At 55.0% G+C, this 27,403-nt stretch overlaps 2 protein-coding genes across 6 annotated transcripts; one reads left to right on the top strand and one right to left on the bottom strand.

The window, feature by feature from the left end:
• The first annotated feature begins 211 nt into the window (after positions 1-211).
• Positions 212-6,697, top strand: MDK (midkine). Of its 2 annotated transcripts, none has more exons than XM_023928122.2 (5): positions 212-281; positions 4,271-4,354; positions 4,447-4,608; positions 4,716-4,877; positions 5,306-6,697. In XM_023928122.2, the coding sequence occupies exons 1-5, from the start codon at positions 215-217 to the stop codon at positions 5,329-5,331; spliced, it is 501 nt and encodes a 166-aa protein (XP_023783890.2). In that variant the 5' UTR covers positions 212-214; the 3' UTR covers positions 5,332-6,697. The 2 variants fall into 2 exon arrangements, with proteins under 2 accessions (XP_023783890.2, XP_086749819.1); XM_086893693.1 differs by lacking the exon at positions 212-281 and adding an exon at positions 795-948.
• On the bottom strand, positions 6,299-22,701 carry CHRM4 (cholinergic receptor muscarinic 4). 4 transcript variants are annotated; one of them, XR_015288241.1, is made up of 4 exons: positions 22,557-22,692; positions 9,857-9,898; positions 6,617-9,290; positions 6,299-6,461 (listed from the first exon to the last, which is right to left on the bottom strand). XR_015288241.1 is itself a non-coding variant. In XM_086893692.1 (3 exons), the coding sequence occupies exons 1-3, from the start codon at positions 22,612-22,614 to the stop codon at positions 7,813-7,815; spliced, it is 1,578 nt and encodes a 525-aa protein (XP_086749818.1). In that variant the 5' UTR covers positions 22,615-22,701; the 3' UTR covers positions 6,299-7,812. The 4 variants fall into 4 exon arrangements, 3 of the variants coding, with proteins under 3 accessions (XP_086749818.1, XP_023783889.1, XP_086749817.1); XM_086893692.1 differs by having other exon boundaries at positions 6,299-9,290; positions 22,557-22,701; XM_023928121.2 differs by lacking the exon at positions 22,557-22,692 and adding an exon at positions 16,426-16,665 and having other exon boundaries at positions 6,299-9,290.
• Between the last annotated feature and the right edge of the window lie 4,702 nt (positions 22,702-27,403).

Here is a 27,403-nt window from a genome sequence, read left to right as displayed (position 1 = left end):
AATGGTGGAGAAATGGCTCCATTCCCCACCACAACCCCATTTTTCTGGCATGACACTGCTAACTCCAAAAGGGAATTGGCTTGGCTGCTGCCTTGCTCACCTCCCAGGAAAAGGTGGTGGATGGGGGAAAAGGAGCAGTCACATCTGCAAGGTCCTTTTCATGCCCCAGCGGCAGTTGGATACTCGCAGTTGGTCCAAGGAGAACGGCTGCAGCATGGCTGAGCTGGGAACAGGCAGGCAGGTCACAAGGGATGGAACCGGGCGGACACTTGGGGCAGCATGTAAGTGATGTGCTACTCTGGGTGCTGAGAGTACCCCTTTGCTGCCAGCTCCCCACGAGAAGCAGAGCAGGCCGAGAAGGGTGAAAAGGGCAGAGACCGTGAGAGGTCGGTCCATTGATGCCAGTGGCCTTGATGGAGAAGGAGGCATCCGCGGAGCTGGTGGAGACACAGGGTGGTTCCCTTTCCTCGGCCCGGGGGTGTCCCCGGGGCCAGCTGCCAGCGGAACTCAGAGCAGCAGCGCCCAGGGGAGACCTGCCCGGCTGTTCAGCTGTGCACCCCTCGGCCTCTCGGTGCTGATGGAGTGCCTGCTCAGCTGAACCCGTACCGCGGGTGCGGGCTGGAGAGCACAGCAGGAAGCTGAGAGGGGACGAGGGACAGGGGCCGTGCCCCCCGGGACCTGACGCCCCCCGGGCCCAGCTCACCCCCGGCCGAGGGGCCCGCGCTGCCCCCGCCCCGCCGGCCGAGGGGCCAGCCTGCCCCCGGGCCGCCCCCCCGCCGCCCTGCCTTTGTGCCTGCCGGGGGGCAGAGGAGGAGCTTGAGAAAAGTTTTGGGCTAAAAACCCACCTTTTTGCTGCCAGCCGAGCCCGACGTCAGGGGCCGCTGTGCGCCGCTCGGGGCTCCGCACGCGGCCGCCACACAAAGGCAGCAGCTCCGCTCCGCTCCGCAGGTGAGTGCGGCCCCCCGCCCACAGCTCCCGGGGTCGGGCCCCCAGCCCCGGGCCCCCAGCCCCGGGCCCCGTGCACGGCGGCACCGCCCGCCCGACGCCACGGCCATGGGCGCCCCGGGCCAGGCCAGCGGCGACCGCCCGCATCTCCCCGGGGAGGCGGCACTCATCCAAGCTGAGAGCTCCCCGGAGCGGGAAGGAGCTTTGCCGGGGTGGGGGATAGGCTCTGGCCGGGAAGGAGCTGCAGAAAAGGGCGACTAGGGCCGGAGGACCGGGGGCGGTGACCCCCCGGTGCGGGATCGCCTGTGAGGAGCCGGGAGATGCAGACGGATGGAGTTTGGGAGGGAGTCAGGGCTCCCGGAGAGCAGACGGGTTGAGGTAGTGGCCCGGTATCCTACCCCTGTCCCTCTGGGGAAGCACCCCGCACTGGTTCAGGGAGAGCTCGGCTGGTGGAGATCCTCCGATCGGAGCCCGGGGAGCGGCCCCGGAGCGGGGCTCGACCAGCGCCCGCCTCCCCGGAGGGAGAGGGAAAGAGGCTCTGCGGGGCTGAGGGCACAGCATGTACCCCGAGGAGGGAGCGGAGGACAGAGGTGTGGAAGGGCTGCCTGCTCCACCCTCTCTGCCCCCAGTGCAGGGCCAGAACCCTTTTCCCTTGGAGCACTTTCTCCTCTCTGCGAGGGGAAGGTGAGACCGCCTGCTGGAAAGCCCCACAGCCCCCCGGCTCTGCTTCCCTCAGCACCTCTAGGAAAGCCTCCTGGCCGTGCTGACGCCTTGGCTCACGGGCTCTTGCTCGGTCCCCTTTTCCTGGCAGCAGGGAACTTGTTGCTGTCGCTTGGCACTCCAGGCCACGGGCTTCCCGAGCGCTGGGCTGGCTCCTCCAGAGCCGGGCTGCCTGCCCGGAGCCTGGGAAGCAGCTCAGCCCGCAGAGGGAGGACAGCAGTCCTGCGCCCACCACCGCCAGAGCCAGCTGCAATTCGAGCCGAGCAAAGGCGAGCCGAGAGGTCCCACTGCTGGAAAAGGGGCTGTGCGGGGGTGCCAGCTCCGTTCCCAGGAGCACTCGGGGACACCACTGAGGGATCAGGAGCTGGGGAGGATGTGTGGCCCACAATAGAAGTCAGGGCCAGAATGATGTCTGGAGAGAGGTCCAAGCTTTCCCTTTGCAATAAGTGGGTATTTGAGCTCTGCTTCAGCTTCACCAGGCGATTTTATTTTTCTTTTTAGAGCTGATCATAGATCATAGAAACCCAGGGCAGCTAGAGGAGAGGGGAAGGGAGAACAGGGACTGATGTTATACGAGAGCCAGACAGCATCTGAGGAGGAGAGAAACCGGGGCCCCACAGGGACACAGGAGGAGTAGGGCTGTGTGAGCATGCCTGAAGGTGCTGTCAGCCCAGCCAGGAACAGCCCTTGTTTGCCTGACTGTTTGGAAAACCGATTGGGAAACTGCGCTCTCTTTTCCTTAAGAATGCTTTAGGATGAGCCGTGACTGAAGGTCCTTGCAGACCTTTGTCTGGGGAATGCAATGTGCTGGGTCGAGCCTGGGAGCAAATTCAGGGGTCCCTGGAGCTGGAGCTGAGGGTCATCCCCTCAGAGGGCATCCTTCCAGCATCCCTGTGTACACATGGGCAGGCCCCCACTGCACCACAGAGGAAGTCTGTGCCTGGAGGTGAGGCAGGAGTGAGCACATCAGCTGGGGCTGTCTGCCCTGGGGGCTTGAAAACAATGTCAGAAGGGTCTGAGCAGAAGGTGCTGGGCTAGGAGGTAGGTGCAAGGAGCACAGAGAAATGCTCTGCAGCAAAGGATGGGAGTTTACAGAACACCTGAAACCAGGGAGATGCTGTGAATAATGTGGATGTCAGAGGTGCTACACCATAAGAGCTGCTGCAGAAAGTGGGACAGCCACGTCTGTAAGTCAACTCAGCTCCAGCCTTGTCATCTGTAACCATCCCATCTGGGCTGAGCCCTCGTCCCCTTTGAGGGCAGATGGGTGGGAACAGCAGAGCTGTGCTCGGCAGGATGGCTCCCAGCCGGGCTGGGTGAGGGGGAAGGCAGATCTCACCCCGACTGTGCCCTCAGCCAGCCATTCTGTGTAATTCCCTGTGACAGTTCAATGCAGAGCAAAGCTGGCAGCTTGGTGGCGGATGCATGAAAGGTGAGTGCACTGGAGCCTGAATAATGTGGGATGCTGCTCTCTCTGGCACGCTGCCCAGGGAGCCCAGGGCGGGGAGCAAATGCTGACCCCGGGCTCTTCCCTGTGCTGATGTCCCCTGGGGCCTGCGGTTCATCCTGTCCTCTACAGCCCAATTCTGCAAAGCCCATCACAGAGCCGGGGCAGGTGCTGTGTGTTTTATGGATGGCTGCTGCCACACAGATATGGGTGGCATCTTAAAGGGCTTTGGGGGAGCAGGAAAGGGGTCTCCAGATTTGAAACACTGGCTCTGTATGCCTGCACTCCTGTTCCCACTGAAAGCAGGATCTGGGACTCCAGTGTTGGCAGCCACATCCCACAGAGTCTCATGGTGGCAGCCAGAGGGGAGCTGTCACATGGTCCAAGGCTACTGGGGCAGGGGGAAGGGCATGATCCCCAGAGCCCAACCTTAATGTGTGTGCACCCTTGTCCCCAACCTGCTCCCAGGTGTGTGCACATCTGCTTACCCCCTGCACGCATGGGTGGTGAGAGCAGTGGGCTCAGCACTCCCACTCCATCCCTCCAATGAACTCCCACACTGTGGATGCTCTTTTTTTGGTGTTTAATCCACGGATTTAACTCTCAGACCTCTCATGGAAGCAGATTTGTTTTTCTGGGCTTTTTTCCTTCTCCCTGGCATCCTCTTGAACCCTGGAGTAAGGTACTATGGGAGCTGTGTTCCCTGGCCAAAGGCTCTTCAGTATGGGGCAGCAGCCCGCTGGGTCATGGATAAAGGATCCACAGAGAAATATGGGAGTGAGGACTGGCAACTGGCAGCCAACTGTAGGATCTTCCCCAGATCCTGTGTGGGCTGTGGGGTCCCCATGGAGAGCATTTTGACCACATGCAGGGCAACGGGAGGGCTGCCGGGGTAGGAACAATCTCTCATCCCTGCAGCTCCCTAGTGGGAGGCAGTTGTTGAGGTACACAATTAACCTTCTTGTTGCAATTAGTGAACATATTCCACTGGGTGGCAACAAGCAGGGCACAGTGGGGTACACACACATGTAGGTGAGTGTGTGAAATGTGAGCTGCTGTCTTACTCCCAACACAGGCTGCCCACAGCCCACCGTCCCCTCCTCGACACCACACTGCACCCCAGCCTGCAACCCACCTCACACTCTCCTTCCTCCACAGGCAGGATGCAGGTTCGGGGCCTCCTCCTCCTCCTGGCGCTGATCCTGGTGGCTGCTGCTGCCGAGGCTGGCAAGAACAAGAAAGGTGAGGGGCAGCCTGGGACAGTGGGGCGGGGGGAAGAGTGGGGCACGCTCCCCTGTCCCTGCAGAGAGTGCCCTCTCCACTTTTCTGCACAGAAAAGACAAAGAAGGATGGCTCCAAGTGTGAGGACTGGCGCTGGGGACCTTGTGTTCCAAACAGTAAGGACTGTGGCCTGGGCTACCGCGAGGGAACTTGCAAAGATGAGAGTAAGAAGCTCAAGTGCAAGATCCCCTGCAACTGGAAGAAGAAATTTGGAGGTGGGTACATGGAGATGGGGTGGTTGGGGACCAGCCTGTGCTGGGTGATGGGGGCTAGTGTCCTGCCAGCTCCTGGCTAGTTCTGATGTCTCTCCCCTTTCATCCAGCTGACTGCAAGTACAAGTTTGAGAGCTGGGGAGGCTGCAGTGCTCAGACAGGCCTGAAGACTCGCTCTGGCATCCTGAAGAAAGCCCTGTACAATGCCCAGTGTGAGGAGACTGTCTATGTGACCAAGCCCTGCTCCTCCAAGATCAAGTCAAAGTCCAAAGGTCAGTACCCACCACTCCGGTCCCCAGAAGGGTCCCATTGCAACCTTGGGCAGGGGTTTTTCAGAGGTACCTTGGCCTGTTGGGGTTGGCTTTGCTGGTGGTGTGGGGGATTTTGTAGGATGCTCTTTCCTTTGCACTGTGAAGTCCAGCTGCTGGCTGGGGGAGATGCAGGTGCTACTAGGAAAAACACTAGTGCCCCCCACAAACCACTGCCATCTTTGGTGGGATGGGGATTCCCTGCTCTCTTCACACCAGAACTGGTGCAAAATGTGGTTTGGCATGGCAGGAAGCTGCCTGCAGGGATGCAGCCACTGCACCGTGCTCAGCCAGCCATGCTGGCTACATTTCTACCACAGCAGTGTCTGTGGAACTGAGAGCTGCCAGCAGATGCACTACTAACTCTTGTCTCCTGTGCTTCTTGAATGCAGCAAAGAAGGGCAAGGGGAAAGACTAGAGCAGGAAGCCAGCATCCTCAACATGGTGCCTACAGGACTGGATGTCCAGCTGCAGCTAGCCCACACTACAGTCTTCCTCCTCCTCTCCTTACTCCTTTCACTGAGATGCCTTGTTTTAATCATTAGTGTTGTAGAGAGCAAACCCACCCACCCTGCAGGATAGGCTGCCTCCTCCCTTGCTGTCCCATGGGCACTGCCTCCTCTCGGCTGGTGTTGGGATTCCCTGGAATGTGCTCAGAGAGCTGGGATGGAACACACATTTTTCCACCCTCCAGCACAAATGACTTGCATTTGGCACATCCTTTTGCAAGCCCTGGAGCCTCCTTGCTCCTCCACTGGGTACCAGTGCCAGAGGGAAGGGCTGGGTGTTGAATGACCAAGTAAACCCATCACTCAAGCTTCTCACTCAAGGACTACTCTCACCTCAGGGGGTTTATTCCAGCATGGGATAAACTTTAGCCGGGGCATGATTTACCTGCAGCAGTTGAGGAAAACACAACCATCACCCTGAGAAGCAACCGTGTCTCCTCTCTGTCACTTCTAACCATGTGTGTCCATGCTGGGGCTGAAGCCCCTCTGCCTTTGCCATGCCAAGACCAGTGATGGGTGGGAGCTCTCCTTTTGGAATTTTTTTTTCTTTTCCAATAAAAAATCTTTTAAAAAAAAGTATCAGAACACCCCTGTTGTCCCCACAAGGTAATGCTGTGTTGGAAGCCCCAGGAAACCCCAGGTGTGCTGACCCTACTGGCACCAGCAGTGAAGTTACCATGCAGCTGGTAGTGGTGGCCTGGATGCCACATGCACGTGGTCCTGAACAAAGCACTAGACCTCACAGCTTCTTTCCAACAACACTTGGAAATCTTGGCAGAAGGGATGGACTGCAGGAAATATCACCAGTGGGTGACACTGGGAAGCAGGGAAGGAGCCACTTGGGTGATGACTCATTCATTCCTCACACCATGGCCATTAGTTTCCTGATCCAAGGTCTTTATTTGTCTTGGAGTGTGTTGGGCTGCAGTTGTAACCATTTAAAAATACCCAGAAACCCACCAGGCATTTTGGGTACCCCTAAAGGTAGTGTTGGAGGGGTTCCCATCTAGGTTGGGGCAGCCTTTCTGCAAGTTGCACCCTGGCATGAGGACGGGAAGGACATATGAACACAGAGTTTGCCAGCACTAGAGTGGCCCCATCCCATCCCTTGCCTGCACCTGGCTGTGTCCACCAAGGCTTTCACCTGGCTTTGGGAGAAGCTAGGGAGCTGTGCCAGGGTGCTCTGGGTTGCACACACGGGTGGGCTGGGAGGAGGCTGGAGACGCTGGCTGAAGCCCGCATGCTGAGGGCTCTGCCGCAACACCCATGACAGCATTACATCCATTTACAAAGCTCAGCAACTGGCTCCTTTGGCCTCCCTGGAGGAGCCCCCTGCACTCAGGGCAGGAGTGGGGCTGGAGGCCACCATCATCCTCTTCTGCCTCCAGAGCCATGCCTCCTACACCCACTGTGGGGAGAGCTCATGGCCCAGCTGAGACAGGGGGCACCTTGGCCACATTGCAGACCCTCTTCCCACCCTCTTCTGAGACCCCCAGCTCCCCCCGGTCCCTCTCAGGGACAGTTATTTTCACAGTCACTGTTGCCCACTTCTCAGGGCCCCCATTCCCCCAGGGCTGTGGAGCGAAGTCCTGCACCACACCACTTCTTTTCTTTGCAGTTTTAGTTTCCATTGTTGTCAGAGGCGACTGGGTTTCACACTCCTCACCCAGGAGTGAAATGCTTGGTTTGTCTGTCTTTCAGCAAATTACTGTCTGAGGGCAGAAAGTGTGTGAAGGGGAGAGCAGAGCCAGAGCCCAGGGAAAAATTCTGCCCCAGGTCCCTGGGTGAGGATGTCCGATGGCACTCTCAAGGGAAAGGAAGCATCTTGCCACATCTGTTAGGGTCCAATCTTGACTGCCTTTGCAGGGGGCCTGGCTGGGCCAGCAGGACTCCCCATTAGCATGCCTGAGCCAGCCTGGTCCAAGATGCCTAGCAAATGTTTGACCCTGGTTTCTTTTCATTTCTTGGGTAATAAACACTTTAGAAGCCAATGGAAAGCATCCAGCATTAGCCCATCTGCATGCAGACAAGCTCTGATACCTTGGAGATGGTCAGCTGGGGAAAAAGGTACATCCAGTCTTAGGAAAAACACTGATGCCATTTGGCCAATCTCAAGAGCGTGGAGCTGGGAAGGGCTCCCGGTGACCACATCTCCTCTTGCCTCTGGCTTTCCCGGTGGGCCCCCGAGCTAGTCCCCAGGCCCAGGGTGACTGGAAGGACCTGCAGCTCAGAGACACCTTGGATTTTTGTCAGCGTTGGATGAAGGGCATCATCTGCACTCACTGCACAGTCTGCACTGTTGTGAGTGGGGAGCAGAAGAACCCCCGCTGGCAAAGGAGGCAAAGGGAAGGGTTTCCATAATGTTACTGAAGTGGTCCCTGAGTACCAGTTTATCTGGCTGTGCCAATGTTCCTGTACTGGCACATGAGAAGGTGCTTGAAGGTTTTCTTGAAAGTGGCGTTGCAGAGGGCATAGCAGGCTGGGTTGATGGTGCTGTTGACATAGCAGAGCCAGTAGCCGATGGACCACACTGTTTCGGGCACGCAGGTCTCACAGAAAGTGTTAATGAGGACCATCACGTTGTAGGGCGTCCATGTGAGTATGAAGGCCAGCAGGATGGCAAATATGGTTCGGGTGACTTTCTTCTCTCGGGCAGCCATCTGGCGCTTCTTCCGTACTTGGCTTCTGGCAATGCTGGCAAACTTCCTGGCAACGTTGACTGGGCGGCTGTTGGCCAGGGAGTTGTGGTTAGAGGCACCTGACTTAGCTGGGACAATCTCAATGGCGGTGACACATTCAGACCCAGTCTGCTTGGTGACAATCTTAATCTTGGACCACTTGGAAGTTGTGTTCACCCGGGGGTTGGCTGGACTCTGTCCTTGCCCTGCTGGCAAGATTTCTGCTGTGGGCTTGTCTTTAGTAGTCTGGGTCATGCTGACGGTGCTGGACTCATTGGATGTCTCCTTCTCCTCCTGATGGCCAGTGGCCTCTGTCTGTGCAGATGGCTGGTCATCCACTTTCCCATTCCTCACCTCCTCCTTCACCTCCACAGCCCTCTTGGGAGAGTTATTGTTGTTCTGTTTAACCACGGGGCCCTTGAGGAATCTGAGGGACTTGGTTTTCCTGTCTTTCCTGCTCTCAGGCTTGTGCCTCCTTACCCTGCTTCTGCTGGCCAGGGAGATGTGGATGTACAGCACCGTCATGATGACCACAGGCAGGTAGAAAGCAGCAATGGCTGTGCCAAACGTCACCGCTGGGTTGGAGAGGAACTGGATGTAGCACTCCCTCTCGGGGACTGTCCTCTTGCCCACAATGAACTGCCAGAACAAGATGGCAGGAGCCCAGAGAATGAAGGACAATATCCATGCGGCCGCAATCATTAGCCCTGCCATCTTGGTGGTCCTCCTGGCCGGGTATGTCAAGGGCTTGGTGACACAGAAGTACCGGTCAAAGCTGATGATGAGCAGGTTCATGACAGAGGCATTGCTCACCACATAGTCCAGAGCCAGCCACAGGTCACACACCACGGCCCCCAGTGGCCAGTAGCCTTTGATGATGTAGACCGTGTAGAGGTTCATGGAGAAGACCCCGATGATGAGGTCTGCACAGGCCAGGCTGAAGAGGAAATAGTTGTTGACAGTCTGGAGCTGGCGGTTCACCTTGATGGAGAGCATCACCAGGATGTTCCCTACCACAGTGACAAGGCTGAGTGAGCCAGTGACAGTGGCAATGAAAACCAGCTCCACTGTCTTGTAGTTGGTGGGAGGCTGCAGGGCCACTTCAGAGTGGTTGCCCAGGGTGAAGTTGTCATAGGTCAGGTTGGCCATCTTTGCCTGCCAGGGCTGAGCAGAGAGGTTGTGCATGGGATCTGCAAGGAGAGTGAGGACAGAAAGCGAGAATATCAGACTTGCCAGCCTGTCCTGGCAGCATTTTCTCAGTTTCCCAGGCCAGCACTACTGTTGGCTAGTGCTCAAAAAATCTCCTGACATTCCTGGACTTCTCTCTGCCACTCCAGTAGGCTGTTTGAGGCATTTTTTTGTCTCCCTGTTTAGCAGTAGAAGAGACACATGAGCTGCAGGGAGAGAAGCAGGAATGGGGCTAGGACAGTCCCATGTCCAGCATGTGATGGTCCCTTCTTTGTAGGGCCAGGGTGTGATGGTCCCTTCTTTGCATATCCCAATGGGAGCACAACCTCGTGTGCCCCAGAAAGGCACACAGGGAGGCCAGAGGGCTGGGGGAAAGAGGACTGCAGAGCCCAGGGGGGAGGCACACACAGCACTCACTGCCAGAACAGCACAGCATGGAGCCAGTGCCCTGCCCCAGGGACAAGAGCAGGTTTATGGTATGCCTCAGGCACGTCCCGCTGACCTCGCCAAAGCACTCCCCAAGAGGGGCCTAACCCACAACACCCGTGCCGTGGTCTGCTCGGCTCACCTGTGTCTCTTGCAGCAAACAGCTCCTTCTGGAAGATGAAATCTGGGAGAAGGAAAACAGCAAGTTACACCACAGCTTATGTGAGTCCCACAGCATCTTACCAGGGGCACCAGCCGGTCCAGCAGAGGTGGCCCTGACCAAAGGGTGACACTGCTGAGATACAGATGCTGAGAAGCCGAGAAAGGCTGAAGATGGGTAATTTGGTGTGGCGCAATGCACAGCACAGCAGGCTTGGGAGGGGGAGGGAGCTGCACAAGTGCCATCAGTCAGTGATGCTGGGAAGGGATGGCCCCTTCCCCCAGTCCCACATCACAGTACAGCTGTAGCCACCCAGGCCATGGAGATGTATGGTATGGAGTTAGACACCTCAGTGTGATACATGGAATTAGTTATGAAAAGTGATGAGAATTACAGACAGAATTACTGCCTTCATCCAAACCAAGATGCCTGTGGTTAATCACCCAAGGTAAGAGTAGAATGGACCTTAAAAAAAAAACATCAATAGACAAGAAGTGCTGTGTTGAGATGAAAAGGAATTTCCTGGAAGGCAAAGGAAAAGCAAAGGCACCGAGGGAGTTGGGCTGGACAGAAGAGCTTCCCCTTGAACCTGCCTCTCCTATGCCATCCAGGCCCCCAAAAGATGATGGGCCTTCACCAGCCTCACCCTGGCTTTTTGGGGGCATCCCAACCCTGCCAGACCATCAAGGGCAGCCCCTTCAGCAGCTCCTCCTGGTGCCCAGGGCAGGAGTTCAGCCCCATGGAGTCCTGAAGCTGATCTTGCTGAATATATAAACATGCCAGAAACGTGCACCTCTTCCAAACAGGGTCTGGCAGGCCTTGAGATCAGTTTGTCTATTTTAATTATTTGAAAATAAAAGCCCTTGTCTTTCATTTGTGGTGAAGGTAGGAGATGTCTGCCATCAGCAAATAGCCAAGTTTTTAATATAAGCACTTTCTAAAGAGATACAGGTGTAATTAAATGAAAATGTGGCTGCTGAGATGCTAAAGCCAGGGTCTGATGCAGCCATTTAGGCAGCTTCTGCATTAGCAAGGCTACAGCTGCAATAGTGGTGGAGCTCCTCTTACAGGTACAAGGGAAAGAAGTGGGTGAGGGACAAAGAAATACCACTCTACCATTATCCTCTCAGCATGTCTGTGAAGACAAAAGGCTTTTAAAAGAAAGCAGTGCCCTTTGGTAGATGCTACATGCCAGATATGGATGGGGTGAGGAAGCCTGGTAGCACTGCCCGTCTTTGCACCCAGCTCTGGGCACAAGGGATGCATCAAAGATGCATCAAGGGAGAGGGAAAGAGGTTACTGCTGCCATCCGTTCCTGGGCACCCAGCCAGGGATGTGAGAAAAGGTGATAAGTGTATAAAAGGGCTTAGAAATATATAATCATGGCAGTTTGGGGGTTGGTTGCAGTACAATTGAAATGAGTTTTAATTTCTTCACTTTGGTGAGATGGGGAGATTTAACTGTCATTCTTGTAACAGCTAATCAAACTGATCAGACAAGCTAGCAATCATGCAGACATCTACCCCAGATCTTCCAAGAAGAATTTAAAAGTCTTGAAAAGAAACCTTTCCATCGTCTCTGCTAAAATGTGGGTTTCAGTTTTCTCACTTTTGTTCATAAACTGGCATCCTCTTCTAAGCGTGTCTAATTAATTATCAGCCTTGACAGAGGTTTGTGTTCTCAGTCACCCAAAGTAAGAAAAGTCCATCTCAGCCCCGAACTGTTCTGTCCATGTCCCAGGACCGGAGGAAAGGCTGCGGCAGCCCCACAGGAGAGCCTTTGGATGCCACCCAGAGGTCATGCTGCAAACTGGTGTGAGGAGGCAGAGGCAACTGGGCGCAGGGCTTAAACGCTGTGCGCTGTGAAAGTAAGCCTTCACCTAACAGCAAAAATAAAGTAACCCCCCGTGTGAGGGAAGGAGGAAGACTGAAAATTCTTAAAGGTGTGAAGATAACATACAACAACATAGACAGAGCAACAGTGCGAGCTGGGAGCTGTGTACAACACTCACCCTCACCTCAGATCCCCTGGCTGTTCTCTGCCATACCCCAGACCACCAGGCATCCCTTCTTTCCCACTTTCTGCTCTCTATCCCCCTGTCTCACTCTTCTGCCCCCAACACCTTCTCTGAACTCACTGGGACCGCTTGGCACTGCCTTTGTCTTCCAGCAGAGGAGGCAGCCCAGTCTGGAGCTGGGAAAGGGCCAAAGATGCTACAAATTTCGTAGGTGTGTGCAGCTGACCAAGCCATGAATCATGTCTGTATGGGCACTAGGATTAGAGAGCATCCAGGCTACGTGGGAAGGGCCTGGGTGGGGGCACAGCCCCCAGGCAGTCACATTTCTGTTAGCATCCCTATCATGTGTCCAAAGATGGAGAGAGCACACAGGAGAGCTGTGAAGCTGCAACAAACTCACCAGTGTGACACCATCTCCACCCTCATGCCAGCTGCATCACTGCTCCCAATGCTGTGACAGCAGACACCAAGGGACCTCTCCAGGACTTGGTGTCTCTCCGCTAAATGCCTTCCTTATGTACTCCAGTGCCCAGTGCTTGTTCCCTGTACCTCCAGGAGTGCACTTCTCTCTCTCCCTTCACAGCCCCCATCCTACATCACCCTCTCTGTCTCCATCGCTTTTTGCACCCTACTTTCATGATGACACCACAGACAGGGAGGAGATATGGCCTTGAGAAAGCTGAGAGATCACTTCAGAAGGGCTCCTGGGGCTGGAACCCCTACCCACCTGTGACACCAGTTGGCTTTTCAGCCTGCACACAACCACTCTTTGCAGTGCTCATGGCTGCTCTCCCACACCTGGTTGCACCAGCCAGCTACAGCAAACTCCCTCAGACTTTTGGCAGTGATTTACAGCTGGTTTTTTCCTCTCCATCAAAGCCATTGGGAGACTCCAACTCTTTACTGATAGCATCCTCTGGTCCAAGAGTTTCTGTGGCTGCTGCAGTGGTCCCCAAGGGAAATACCTTTCCCTTCCCACACAGCCACAGATACAAGCAGAGAAAATTATAATTTGGGTGGGACTCAACTACTGTGGGCAGTGGGCACAGCAGGGTCTCCACTGCTGCCTGCAATCATGGGTGTGACACCTCTAGTGTGAGGATTCAACTCCAGAGCAAGAGCAAAGCCAGTGCTCCGTCACAGGGTGACACTCGAGACCACAGCAGAAAACCCCTGCTATTTCCTTGCTGCACCTCATGCCTCTCCAGCAAGCCTTCCCAGCTTGTCAGCTCCTATGAACTGCCTCACAGCCTCTTGCCAGATAGGAGAGGAGAAAGCCCTGTCATGTACTGCTGGTGACCATCCTGTACCCAAGAATCTGCAGTAGCTGGAGGCTGGTGCTCCATGGGCTGCAGTTCGTGACTGAGCACCTGCTGAGCACTCAGCTCAGTGGGATGGAGGGTTTAGCTCCTTCCCACCCCTGCTGCTCCTTGTGTGGAAGGAGCTGGCCATTCTCTGCACCAGCACAGCAAAGGCAATGGGAGAGGCTGGTATTTACACACACCCATGTGATGGTGGCACCTCAAGCTTGTGGGATGAGCTCCTGGAGCAAGCAGCCCTGCTGTCCCACATTCCCTGCCTCTTCTCCCTGTACTGCACAGCCTCTCTCTGCTCCACAACCCCTATCCCACATGTCACCACCAGAGTTTTGACACTGCCCCCACCCCAGCATCATCTTCAGGGCTGGGGATACTAAGGGAGCAGGTGCAAGTGGGGGGCAAAGCCATGTCTGCTTCACATGCAGTTGAAGCAAAGCCTCTGGGAATGAGCAGAGCTCTGCAAGGAACCCATCATAAAGCAAGCCCCACACTTGCACACCAGTCTGGGGAGGAAGATGTGTACAGGGAGAGGAATCAGAGAACACTGTGCTTTAGCAGACACCTATGAGCATGAGCTGCTCCCAGAGGAAAGGGGTTTGGAGCAACAGCAAAATTGAAAGCGACCTTGAACCCAGGGACAGGATGGAGGGGCTGTGGCTGTCAGCTCCTGGCTGGATGGATCGTGTGGGACTCTGAGTGCTGCCTGTCTCCAGGAGGGAGGGAAGGTGGCCCCCTCCACCACAGGCACATTCCAGGAGAAGGCACACGTCACCCACTGCTCTGTCTGGGTGCCAAAGGCTGGGCCCGGGCACATCACCTTTGGTATCACATTTGGAAAGAGCCCAGCCAGCCTACTGCCAGCCCCCTGCTTGTCTTGGCCTTCCTAAAAGTGCAGGGAGGGTAAAAGTCTAAATGGGATTAATCCTGTCAGGTCAAACTGCTGATGTGATGTGGGGCTGGGCAGTTTGTGCAGCCACCACCACAAGGAGGAGAGGAGAGGAGAGGAGGGAGGCAAGAGAGGGAACAGAAGATGCTAGACATTTATGGCTCACGCTCACAAAGGGAAGGTATACTTAGGGTGTAGGGTGGCAGTTTGTGGCGCTAATTGCATTATCTAATAGCTGTTAATTAGTTCCTGAATCATGGCACCATTTCACAACTAGTGAGGGGTTGTTCTGGTTGACAGATTCACACCCTTCAGAGTGTGAAAACAGAATTCCTAGATACTGGAAGGCACCTCAGAAATACAACATAGGAGAGAAGACCGAGGCCAGGCCCTGTGTCTGGCAGGGGGAGGGTTGGTGTTGGTCTGCTCCTGTGCCTCTGCATTGCAATGATGAAGGCAATAAACAACTAGAAAAACAGAAAAAAATATGAGAGGCCAGCAGGATCTGTTGTGTTAAAATGTCAGGGCTCCCTCTGCCCTCCAAGTTCCAGCTGGTGGCTGTGCTTTTACCCCTCTGAAGTCCTTATCCTGCTCCAGAGGAGATCTGAGCCATTCTGGAGCAGGAATTGTTTCTTGTCAGTACATATAGGGTGGTTCTGAGCATTTGATTTTTCCATTGAATAATTTATTCTTCTTTCTTCCTCGACTATTCAACTGGTCCTCATGAGGCAAAGCAATTTCCTCCATCCCCACAAGTTAAGAACCTATGATAGCTTTTCCTGGAGTCACTGGAGAAGCAGTAAGCTCAGTGGCACAGGAGCAGCCAGCTTTCAGGGGGAGGTGATGGGGCCAGAGGACCCCCCCACCCCGTGCCTGACACATGTTTGTGCATCAGGTTTGGAAAATTTGCTGTGTTCAGGGCCAGAAGGGAGTGTTGCAGTTGGGTAACCCCACCATCCCCACAAGCAAGCCAGGAGCCTCCCTGCCTTCACTGCTGCTTGTACCTACGTGGTTAATGCTGGCTTTCAGAGCAAAGCCAAGGCACGGCGTCCAAGGTGGCTTCCCCCGGCTATGGGAAGCGCTCGCAGGTCGGAGCCGTGGCTGCTGAGCTGCTCCTGCAGGTAGTGCCCAGCCCAGCAGGCTCACCAGCATCCCACAGCAGGCACAGCTCTACCACCTGCCCAAACTGCCCCCCAAGCACTTGCCTGTATCCCTAATGTGCCCTTTGCAGACTGTAAGGGGCCGCACGCCATTTATCCACAGCATTACCAGACAAGAAGCAAGCCAGTGAGAAATGGTCTTTTAAAAAGTACTTGAAAGGTCACTCCTATAAATAGCCTACCAGCACACCGGTCACTCTGACAATTAATTAACCACCTGTCACCCAATTATTAGGCCAAATAAATAACCTATGAGTGGAACGCTACTAGCAATTGTGCATGGCAAATGCCACGCAAGCCAAAGCCCAGCCTTACCCTGCTGTGCCCAGCCTGCAGCTCCCAGGCACCGGCGGCTCCCCAGCAGCTCCCACGCCGGCTCCGATGGTAACATCCCGGGGGGAGAAGGCTCAGCACGGCGGCATGGCGGGGCGGGACGAGGGGGACACGGTGCCCTCCCTCCAGTGCCCCTCGGCCACCCCAGGGCTGCAGCTCCCTGCTGGTGGCAAAGCTCAGCCCATGTCGCTGAGCCAGAAAGGTGCTGGGCTTCCAGCTGAGCCTGGGCTGGAGCCACACTTCTCCCCTCCCATCCACTGCATTAATGCTCTCTGCCTCAGAGAGATGCTCATGTTCTTTTATATGCCTGGGCTGAAGCTTTAACAGAACCCAGCTGTTTCAAGGCAGCGCCGCAGAAATAGCCCCGCTGCAGCTACAGGTCCCACTGCCGGGAAGGGCTCTGGGACCAGCCAGCATCCAGGAAGGAGGGGAGAGAGAGAGAGAGAGAGAGAGGATTACAGCAACAAGTGACTGCCTGGATTAGCTGGGCTCTTCCCAGGGAGAGGTTAGTGGCCAGGACCAGATGCCCGTGGGAGAGAGAATGGTGGAGGAGGGATAGAGAGGCAAGTGCTGCAACACCTAAGAGCTGTTTGCTTAGAAGAGCAGCTCCCCCTGCCCCAGGGGATGGCAAGGGGGAAGGACTTGGCTCTTTTGGGGAAGCCAATTGTAGGGAAGCTCCCTCACCCTGCCACGGCCCCATACCGCCACAGGTTCCCATGCCAGGTCCTGGCATCCTGGGAGATCTGCCTCCCCTGGCCTGTCCCAGGTGCCAGGGCTGGTGCTGTACAAAGCAGGGGCTGGCCCCCATGCAGAGACCTGCAGCACCCTGCACTTACCCTCTTTGCCCCCCAGGGTCTCCATGAACCGTAGGGTGGGGATGCAGCTTGGGCAGTCAGAGATGCAGTGCTGCTCTGGCATGGGTGTCAGGAGGGCAGGGGGAACACGTCTCTCTGTAACTCATCCCAGAGCTGAGGCACTGCAGGGAGCAAACAGCAAGGTACTCGCCTGAAACTTTAAAGATGTGACAATGGAAACAAGAGCCCCTTGCCCCATGGAGCAGTGTGAAGCTCTGCAAGGCTTTGAGAGGACAAATGAGCCAGCTAAGCAACGGGTGAGAGAAAACAGCTGATGCCCTGAGCCAAGGGCAGAAAATCAGGCAGGAGCAAGAATCCTGCTGTATGGATGTGTATGTGAGAGCCCTAGTCTTGGGGGCAGATTGAAGATGGGAATCTTTGAGGTGCTAATGAAAAAGGAAACTGAAAATGTTAGACCCCGTTTGGCCACATGATCTGCCAGAGGATTTGGATGTGATGGCTGAGCAAAGAGAGTGAAGAAGAGGAGGTGTAGCAGAAGGTGGCAGGAGAGCCCAGGGCATGGACAAGCAGAATGGAAAATGTGGGGGTCAGGGTGCCAAGGGAGGAGAGCAGTTAGGAAATCCCCATCCATGGTGGCAACAGAGAAAGGGAGGGACAGAGAGGAAGGAGGTGGGAATAGTCTCAGTCTGCCAGAGAGGCATTACCTATCTCCTCCACAGAAAAGTCCTAAGAAAATCTTCTGAGAAGGAGAGGCCTCACACAGAGACATTGCCTGCAAACCTCTCCCTGCTGCCTCCTCTGGAGGCTCCCAGCAGCTCCTTGCTGGGCAGAGCGGGAGCTGTGCTGGAGCTGGAAACCTTTTTGGGCTGCAGCTCTCTGGCTCAGCCCAGCTCTGCCTGGAGCCACCCTTGCCACTGCAGGAGGGTGATCCCCAGCCTGAATAAAGCAAGGGCTGACCTCCGTGCAGAGACCCACAGCACTCTACACTCACCCTTTTTTCCCCCAGGGTCCCCATGAGCCGTAGGGTGGGGATGCAGCTCGGGCAGTCAGGGATGCGGTGCTGCTCACCCCACACTGACGCTTCAGGCAGCGCCCCACAGCACAGGGCAGGGCTTTTAGCCACCTCATTGCCTGGGACTGCAATAGTAGCACATAGTAGCAGAGGGTTTCATGAGCTGAGCATCACTTATGGGCCTTGGTGAGTTATCTGAGCTCTGCAAGAAGTGTAGAGACCACCATGCTAGACACTGATCCTGAGTGCTGCAGAAAGGCAGGTCTGAGGCCAGGAAATTCATGCCTGTTTTCAGGCAAAGACAAATGCCAGCAGGGTTTCATTGCTCTCCACTCCTCTCTGTACACATGCATGCACTTTTTTGGCATGTGTACATTTTGGCACTTTTTTATCTGCGACTGCACATGATGTAAATGTCAGCAGAGAAGGGATCCAAGCTACCCCAGAGGCACTAAAGACTCTGAGATTCCGGGCACTCTCCTTCCCATCTTGGTCATGCAAACATCCCTCAAGGATCTTCATCCCTCCTCAGCAGAGCCAGCCTGCCACGCTGCCCGGGACCTGGGAGCTAACATCAACACTGGGAGGGTCTGCAAGCGTGGGGTCAGTGAAGCATGGCGCCATGGAGGCCTCTGGAGAGCTGCTCTGTGACCTGGAGCGGATGCAGGGGCCCGGGACATCGTGTCTGCAGACTCATGTTTTCAGACCTCGGTGTTGCACAACTGCAGCTGAGTTTCCCACAGACAAATCAATCTAATTCTGCTTAAAGAGGCTGAATTATTAACCCCTTAACTGGCCAGTGCAAACCAACTTCGCCAGGAGCCTTAACACTGCTGATGACATTGCGCCTCCAGACACTTCCAGCTGAGGCTCCTGATGTCAGACCACACTGCCTCCTCTGCCAAGCTGCAAGGTGCTATACAATATGCTAGATTTAAAAGCAGTTGTGGTACCAGAGGGGCTGCTTCTCTGCCTGGCTTTCTTGGCTGGAGAAGCACAGCCACCCTCAATAGCTCAGTAACATGCCGACATCTCAGGCCGAGCCTGCTGCGCTCCAGGAGCTCCATGGTTTGCGCTGAGTTCTGCCTTTAAAGGACAACATTCCTAGCTGCTGCCCCTCCTTCACCAACTGACCTGGGATGTAACTTCTCTTTGAGACTCATGAAGACAACTAAAACAGCCCTGTGCTTCCCCATATCCCTCTCCAGCTCTCTCTGAGTCACTGGAACAGGTGGGAGAGGTTCCTCTGCAGCCACCCACTTCAACCTGCCCAATGCTGGGGCAGAAGGTGGGAAGGGAACAGGGCACTTGGGCATCCCTGCCACTGCTTCATGCACTGAGTGGGAATGGAGCTCACATTGCACAGAACATAAAGGCACGATGGGGACAGGGTCACAGCAAGGCAGAAGAGACACTGACTCACACAGCTCTGATGTGCAGGACGTCGCGCAACAGTTTCAGGGATTGTCAGAGGGACAAAGCACTGTGCCTACAGCCATTGCATTTGCAGGCTTGGACAGGCTGGTGATCTTCATTTTCTCAGCAAACTTACATCATACAAGGTATAAACTGAGCTTTTGTTGGAGCTCCTCCTCCATGCCGTGCGGCCTCAGGGCTGAAGGCATCTCTGGAGGGTCCCGAGAGCAGCCCTGGGGCGAAGGTGTGAGCAGCTGTGCCCGGCACGCAAGGGGCGGAGCTGGGGAGCATCTCCAGCAGAGCCTCATTGCTGTGCTCACAGCGCCAGGGGACTCGGCGTCTGAAGGCAGGTCAAACGGTGCTGTCCTGGCACAGAGTCAAGTCCCAAGAGGACCAGTGCATGGATCTGCAGGGAAGCTGGGATGGCTGCCAACAGGCACAGAGTGAGAACACCCAGGTGTCTCAAGCTGGGGGAACAGGGACTGTTCAACATCAGGGGTTGTGAGTCTCCTGATAAAACTCGGTCTCTATGCCTCAAGGCATAGAGACACCTTGCCCCGTGCTCATGCACCAGCGAGATACTGGAGTCATGGGCCAGCCTGACCCGTCTTGGCCCAGATTAATTTGTCCAGGAAATGCCTAATTCCTCAAAGCTTCAGCAAATGAATTTGTCTGAATACAGGGCAAGGTTCCCCCTCAGTATGTTCAAGGGTCTGGATGCAGCAAGACTGCCATGCCTAGAGGGTTAAAAGGATGTCAGGGTGGGTTGTGCTCCCAGGGATGGTCGAGGCTGGCACACTCCTCCACTGGGCTGTGAGCTGGACAGCAGCCACACATTCAGGCCCGCCCTCTCCTCCTGGTCTGCCAGGGCCCTGGGCAGGAGAGCACACAAGTCTTCCTAAAAACTGGTGTCTGTTCTCTGACTGGTTGCACAAATCCCTCAGAAGAAGGATGGATTTGGCATGGTTCCAATCACAAGCTTAAGAGGCTTCAACACTGCCCAGGTGTGGAGCCCTGCCACACCACTGGTACCTGGCACACTCATGGTGGGTGCTGGTGCTTGGCAGGCTAAAGAGCAGTCAGCAGGGAATGGGCTGGGAGTGAAGAGAGGAGAGGAAGGAAGTATATGGGAATGATCTGGTCCAAAACTTCCATTTCCTTGCCGTGTCGGGTCCTGCACTCTTGCATCTCCCCCAAACATGTTTTTAAACACACAGTTTAAGAGCCAGCTCAGAATGGATGCTGAAATGCAAAGCAAACCTCCTCTCTTGGCTTTTTGGAGAGCAATAAGGGCATAGACCCATGTCAGACTGAGGAGCAACTGGCTCAAGGACAATGCTCACTTCTCCGCAAGATGCCCATCGAAGCCCTGACTTAGTGTGCTAAGGAGAAGGGGTCAGCTTGCACACATAAACACTTGCTGCGTGCCTGTCCATGTGGAAAGAGGAGCTGTGTTTATGCAGAAAGCAGCAGCCCCTTGCAAACAGCTTTTATTTCCCTCTCTCATGATTGCTTTCCCCTCTGCCTTTGCAGAGCTGTGTCTGCCACCTCGGCTAGGCGCTCACCAAACCTCTTCACCTCTGTGGATGCTGCTGGTCAGGGCTCAGCAGGGCAGGCAGAGAAGGGATCAACACAAAGGTGTGCTGGGGACTGCTCTGCATCAGCTGTTCCTCCTGATCTCACTATTTTTATTCCCTGTTTTTGTCTTTTTTCCTTCTTTTTCTTTTTTTTTTTTTTTCCTGGGGAGATATTAGTCATTTTAATTTTAAACAACAAAACAACAAAACCCCAACCATGACAAAACCTGACATCAATGGGATGCTCGTGGGGACAGTTAAAAGAGAAAAACCATGCTCCTTCTGCAAACTCAGAGTAATTGGATCACAGCATTAATTAATCATTTCAGTTCATTTCTCTTCTATGAAAGAAAACAGACTGACCCGCTGAGATGGGTACGCCCCTCGTGTGAATAAACAAACCACTTTTACCGGTAGCCCTTCTCCTCCTCCTCCCATCAGCTTTCCTCTGCCCACTCATCAGGTCACTCCCAGGGCCGCTGCTGCTCCGTCCAGCAGCTCTGGGAACTGGCTGCAAGGGCACATTGGCTTGGCTCCTGCGGGAACCAGGGCTGCTGCCCACCGCTGCACGCCTGCTCCCATCCCCACCCGCCACACCCAGGGCTCCCACCGCTGGCCACCATCCCGGCTCAAGGGTGAACCAGGGATGGGTTGCTGATTAGGATCTCTACTGGATGCCTTGCTCTTTGCTGGGATGTCTCATGGGGGCCTAGTCCGGGCTGAAGAGCAGCAGCAGGTGCTCAGATCGCAGGAGTTAGGGTGTTAGGAAGCAGGAGGTGGTGCCCAGCAGTAGAGACAGTGAAAGCATCTTGGTGTCACCTGTGATTTCAACGTGAGCATTGTCTCTGGTGCTGTTTCACCAAAAGCCTGGGCTCTGGGATCCTGGCACCTGAGTATTTCGACAGACAGCGCCTGCATTAACAAGCCACCCAACTGCATTGTAGCAATTCTTCCGGCCCCTCTGTTGACTCTGCAAGTTGTGGCAGACGTCAAACCACCCTTGGAGGTTACTCAAGGTAGTTGTGATAAAGCAGGGAGTCTCCAAATGCCCAAGCAGAGCCCAGCTACCAGCACAGGAGAACACCAGCTGTTTCTCAGGTTGGGAAGTATCTCCCTAGCCTTGGGCTTTCCAAAGAAAAGAAAAATCCATCCACAGCACAATCAGAGGGGTTGAAAACAGGTCAGACAGAAGACAGTGCTGCTTTTATTTAAGAAAAATGACAAGAACTGTTCCCTGATTTGAAGCCAATGTCATTATTTTGGAAAGAAAGAAGGGTGGGGCTGCCCGACTCTTGTCCATGATGGGCCAACAGGGAGCACGGGGCAGCTCTGCCATTACCAGCAGGAAGGGTGCAACAGGGCCAGAAAGGGCTAAAGGAAAGATGAGATCCACGCTGAGGGAGAGAGTGGGCAAGATCTGTCTCCCTCGCAATGCCCAGCCTGGCAAAGGGTTTTGGGGAGAGGGGGCAAACTTCTGCCTAGTCATGTCCTGGGAGGTGGCCACAAGCGCCAGAGGGGCTTGCCCAGCATGGCGACAAAGTGTCCAAAAGATCCGGGCCCTGTTCCTGTCGCTCTTGTTGGAATAGCGAGGGAAGAAAAGAAAGCGTGCAGGTAGTTTCTTGTCCAGGAACGTCTCCTTCCCAGGGAAGGCACCAGGGGAGCAAATAACCTCCGTCCTGGGTTTCCTCCTGGGGGTGCCTGTCCCCGGAGCCGCAGGCTGCTCATATTCCCTACTCAGGATGCTGGCAAGGCTGTTTCCTGGGTGACAGGAGGGACCCGAGGTTCCTCGGGCGACGGGATCCCGGGAACGGTGTTGGTCTGGATGGGAGCAGGGAAAGGGGGTGCCAGACATACATCACCCCGGTGCCCTGGTAGGGCTGCACGGCTCCAGACATCCCGGGGCAGCGAACCAGAGCGAGGGTCCCGACCCGCGGAGCACCCCGGCGTTCCCGGAGAGACGCAGGAATGTGGGAAAGTTGGCAGAGACACCTCCCCCATTCCTGGGGCGACCGCGTGCCACATCCCCCGGGGGTGCGCAGCCCCCTCCCCATGCACCCAAAGCCATGCTGGCACCCCCGCGCCGGACCCTGCGGGGGATGCCCTGCGCCCCCCGCGCCGCGCACACGGAGCCCCGAGCAGCGACTCACCGGGCAGCCCAGCCCAGGGCGCGCCGCCGCCCGCCGCCGAGCGGTTCTCAGCGGCCATGGTGCCGCGCCGCGCCCGCGGGGGCTCCGGCTGGCATGGCCCGGCTCCGGTCTCGGCTCCGGTCCCGGCTCCCGGTCCCGGCTCCCGGTCCCGGCGGCGCCGAGCGCGGCGGAGGGGCGGGGAGAGGGGAGGGCCCGGCGCTGCTGGCTCGGCCCTGTCCTCCTCCCCCCGCCCCCGCCCTCCCCCGCTCCCAGATGTGTCGCCCCCACATGTGTCGCCCCCAGATGTGCGCCCCCCTCGCCGCCACGAACACGCACCGGGGCTCACGGCGCCAGGAGCCGCTGACGATCCCCAAGCCGCCGTTTCCCCCCGTCCCAGATGTGGCCTCCCGTCCCCGCCGGCCAGATGTGCGGGAGCGCTCGTGCAGCACCCCGGACAGCGCTGCCGGGACCGCCCGCTCCCCGGCGCCGGGCTCCGGCCCTGCTGCCCCCCGGCAGCCACCGGCGGGGGTAAGTCCCGACCCGGCGTGCCAGGGCGGCAGAGAGCGAGGAGCAGGGAGGTGCGGAGCGGGGACCGGCACAGCCTGGGCCAAGGGAGGTCTCGGCGCTTTCCCCTGTCCCCAAAAAGCTCTGCCGGGCTGTCACTAACACTCGGAACTGGGGTGTTCGTGCAGAACAAAAAAACTCATCAGGCAGTTCCACAGCAGGCTGACTGTCCACCAGATCTGGCTTTTGGTAATGAGAAAGTGTCAAACAAGAAGAAAAAAAAGGGACAAGGTGGGGGGGGAAGCCTCCCGTACACCTCTCCCCTTCCCTCCACTTTATACCTAGGGCAACTCCCTCACCCACCCTCTGCCTCTCACTTTTGCTGTCTCACAGACACACACAGGTATCATTTCCCCATCTGCTCGGCTCGCACACACACATGCACAGACACAAACAAACAAACGCCCCACTTTAACCCTCCTTGGAAGTGATCGCAATAGCAGATGGATTTCCACCATCCACTCCTTCACCCCCTCACCCTCTTCTCGTACCTCTGGCTCTGGGAGGTAACATTGGACAAAAGTACAGTATTTTAAGTCAGTGTCTCATCTAAAGATGTGTGCAGTTCACAGACTGGACCTTTCTTTCTCCTAGATCCTGCAAACTGGTACCTTATCTCTGCAAACGGAGACGCATTTCTGAATTCCAGCAGAGAGAACATTATTAAGGTAATTCAGACAATTTTCTCTGATGACACATCTCCTGCTCCAGGTGCATCTCTGCACCCTGAAAAGGTTAAAGCCTTTTGACACTTGGATTTGCTGCTGCCTTTGCACACCAAGGGGCCCCTGCCACAGCAGGGAAGCAGATGCACCACCATTATTTTGGTCACCATAGGCCACATTCTGGCATTTCTTCAGTGAGTTCAGTCAACTTGTATTTGTTTTCCTTCCTGTCTTCTTCGAGAAGCAAGAAGACAAAGCTTTCCAAATGTTGGCTGGTGTAGAGCCAAGCAATTGCATTGAGGGCAATGAGGCTTTGCTGGCTCTTTTCAGCTTAACATCTGCCCACACTGTTTTTTGCAGTTACTGACCAAAAGCCGTCAAAGACTCCAGCCAGTTATTTGGAGTCTCTTGCCTTGTCCAGATTCCTGACCTGAAATAAATACCACCCTCTCCTCCTCCTCCTTTTCCCCTAAAAAAAATTAATGTGAATAAACTTTTGTCACACTCTGTGAGAACTCATCAGACTGAGGAAATATCTGCTTCAAAGACAGTTTGATTGTACTAGAGTTGGGTTATTTGATTGGACTCTTGTTTCAAACTACAAGTCCCCATAGAAAGACAAAAGACTGTAATGAACAGTGAGATGTCTTCTTCCAAAGCTGATCAGTCATGGAGATAAAAATGTGTAACCAAATTGGATACAAAACTTTTCAACTTCTAACTCTTAGCTGAGCTATACGCACTCATTAGTCAGAAGCAGAATTTCTGAAAGCCTGGACTGACTATACATATTCCAATTAAAGACAGCACTTGCTTCTTTTGGCTTGACATATTCACACATTCCCTTCTCGTGGGCTGCCAATGAGTTTCACCAGCCTCCCTTGATGCCACCAAAGTGACATCACCTTCCTTCCTGGGCCATGTCAGCACTGGTCATGAACAGCAGTTAATCCACTCCAGAATCAGACCTCAGCTCCCACCCTGGCCACATACCTTGTGACAGGCTGTGAGGTGGGACAGGAGAGACTTGTGGCTTCCCCATGGAGGAAACCATGGGCTGACTTGACTTCATATTCAATGGCCCAAGCAAACTAAGGGCCTTCCTTACTCTTTTGGGATTAAGGCCTGTGACAGTCTGAGATTCCTGTTATCCTGCTGGACTGACCCAGCTTGGTCTGGGGGAGTAACCAGCCAGTAAACCCAGCATCCACCACCTTGTAGGGATCTGGGATACTCCTGGAGCTATTTTTCATGGAACTGCACATCTCCCATTTTTTCACATCACTCTACTTCCAGCCTCTATTTTTTTGACTGGCTTCTTTGTCTTATTTTTTCTTTTCAGCCATGCTCTGCTGTGCCTGCTCTCTAATCAGCATTAGCTAGTCTTCCATTATCAGCTGGCAACGCTCCATCATGTTCCTCCATCTCAAAAATTGCCCTTGCACCAGAGCACCATAAACACCTAGGAACAGACAAAGCCACTCCTCTCACCTCTGCCTCTGAAGTGGGATATGCAGAAACCAGTGGCAAGTGACCACCTTGATATTCACCTTGGCTTGTGACAGCTCCCATCCATAGCCATCCTGTGGCAGAGTGCTTACACTACCGAGTGCACAGGAGACGAATATTTTTGAAGAGCAGGAAAAGCAGTTATGGGTCATTTACTCTGGCTTTCCCCACAAGCCCAGGAACATCCACCCATTATCCCTGACAGATTCCCAGTAACTGTACTCAAATATGCAGCAGCCACAGCAGCAGCCAGCACTGGCTCCTGACACACCAGCTAATGCCAGGCTGTGTCTGCTGGGGGATTTGGGGAATTCATTGCTGGTCCTGCAACCCTACACTCATGGCAGGGCACCATCAAGTAAAGGAACAGTTCTCACCCATCCTGGTAGTACACAGGGCTTGTACCAGCTCAGACACACACACCTCTGGCACTGAGCTCTGCCAGGGACAAATCTGCTCCCCATCAGCTCTGGCCAGCTCTCCCCTTTCCTTCCATAAGTCCTCTCCTAGCCTGACAGCCTTGACCAGACTCCAGCAAAAACATTCCAGCCCAAGCCTACCCTCCCATCCTGCTCACAGAGAGATGCACTCCTGCATATGCTCGCATGCTCACTCTCCTTTCTTTCTGCCCTTCTTCAAGGCACTCAGGTTTTCTTTCTGCCTCACACACCCTTTCATGCTCCACTTCCCTCCCTCTGCCACCAGATCCCTTTGCCCTCCGGTGGATCCAGATTGCCTCCCCAGCACAATGCAGGCAGCCAGTCCCCCTCCCTCTGACAGACGTACTCCCACAAACTTGCTGAACCCATCTACAAGGCTTTAATATTCATAAAAGTCAACCTTAGTCTAAAGAAAATGTGGTTGATGACGAAAGTATTTACATTGCAAATGACTTTTAATAGCCCTCTGGTAGTCAGCCTGGTGATAAATGCTAATCCATCTATCAGCTCAAAACCAAAATAAACCCAGCTCAGAAGGGAAGAGTCAGAGAGAGAAAAAGGAGCTGGTGACAAGTGAGAAAGGCTCAGGCCTCTGGACCAACACTGCCACAGGAGATGGCCATGAAGGCTTTGCTCAGCAGTCAGTGAGAGGAGTAAAGTGTCAGTGAGAGGAGTAAAGTGTCCCTAAGGGAGCAGAGACAGCTGCTCTACCTGCTCTTGGCCAAGCAAGGAGACAGCCTTCACTCACTGGAGTGGATCTGGCATTGCCTGGCAGCACAGAGCTGTCTAAATGCCAGGGCAGTAACTCAGCCTCCCTGCCCATGCCCAGAGCGGCAGGCAACAGCAGCCACCTGTGGGTGGGCTTTTTCCCTGTGTGTGCTGCTGGGTGAAACACAGCCCTGAGGGACATGGATCCTTCCCCTGGGCCAGTGTCATCCCTGTGGGAGGCGGAAGAAGGGACAACACTTTACGGTTACTTGCCTCTATCCTAATAATTTGCCTAAGGGCTTGGAATGGCACACTTGTAAAGGGGCTTAGAGCTGTTTAAAAGGTCTGAAATAAGCACTGCTTTCAGGCCACATTTGCCTGGAGCCTCCCATACCTGTTCTCCACATTGAGGAGGTACAGGATCAGCTGTGCACAAGTCCTCCTCTTTCCCATCAATACAATCCCTAGATGAACAGCCCTTTCCCCTCATTCCGGCTGTCCCCAGGGCACATCAGGAACAAATGGCTCCAGACATGAGTTCTGCAGGAGGACAGTCACTCGTGAGTGTGAAGCGAGCCAGATCCCAGACCACGCTGGGACAAAATCACACTGCAGGGAGCAGAGCAGGAGGACTTGCAGGGTCAAGGAGAAGCAGGTTTGCTGCAGCCTTCCTGACAGAGAAGGTGACTGAAGGCACCCAGCCATGCTGCCTCAGCCAGACTCCCAGTAGTCATCCAGAGCCACATCTTCTCATGCCTCATGGCATGCCTTAACTGGAGACAGAGGGAAGAAATACTGATGCCAAAGCTGCATTAAGCACATCACTTAGTGCTCAGCTGTTTCCCAGCCTTCTGGGCTGCTTGCAGAGACAATGTAATGAAAGATTCTTTCATTATTTGGAAAATGTTGTTTTTAGCACCAGTGAAGGATGCCAGAGCCACAGCCCCAGGGAGCTGTGACTATGTTTAGCCATGGAGCAGGT

Source organism: Cyanistes caeruleus, chromosome 6, assembly GCF_971803275.1.
Source record: "Cyanistes caeruleus chromosome 6, bCyaCae1.hap1.1, whole genome shotgun sequence".
Taxonomy (NCBI): Eukaryota; Metazoa; Chordata; class Aves; order Passeriformes; family Paridae; genus Cyanistes; species Cyanistes caeruleus.
Note: the sequence above shows the minus strand (reverse complement) of the source record. Positions and strands in the feature narration are given on the sequence as shown.

What these genes read in the sequence shown, in the direction of transcription:
- MDK (XM_023928122.2), top strand. Translation starts at nt 215, where the DNA reads ATGGCTGAGCTGGGAACAGGCAGGCAGGTCACAAGGGATGGAACCGGG. An exon ending in GGCTGGCAAGAACAAGAAAG is followed by an intron (nt 4,355 to 4,446) that starts GTGAGGGGCAGC and finishes TTTTCTGCACAG; the next exon opens with AAAAGACAAAGAAGGATGGC. An exon ending in GATCAAGTCAAAGTCCAAAG is followed by an intron (nt 4,878 to 5,305) that starts GTCAGTACCCAC and finishes TCTTGAATGCAG; the next exon opens with CAAAGAAGGGCAAGGGGAAA.
- CHRM4 (XM_023928121.2), bottom strand. Translation starts at nt 16,507, where the DNA reads ATGCCAGAGCAGCACTGCATCTCTGACTGCCCAAGCTGCATCCCCACC. An exon ending in GACCCTGGGGGGCAAAGAGG is followed by an intron (nt 9,899 to 16,425) that starts GTAAGTGCAGGG and finishes TCCTTCTCCCAG; the next exon opens with ATTTCATCTTCCAGAAGGAG. An exon ending in GTTTGCTGCAAGAGACACAG is followed by an intron (nt 9,291 to 9,856) that starts GTGAGCCGAGCA and finishes CTCTCCTTGCAG; the next exon opens with ATCCCATGCACAACCTCTCT.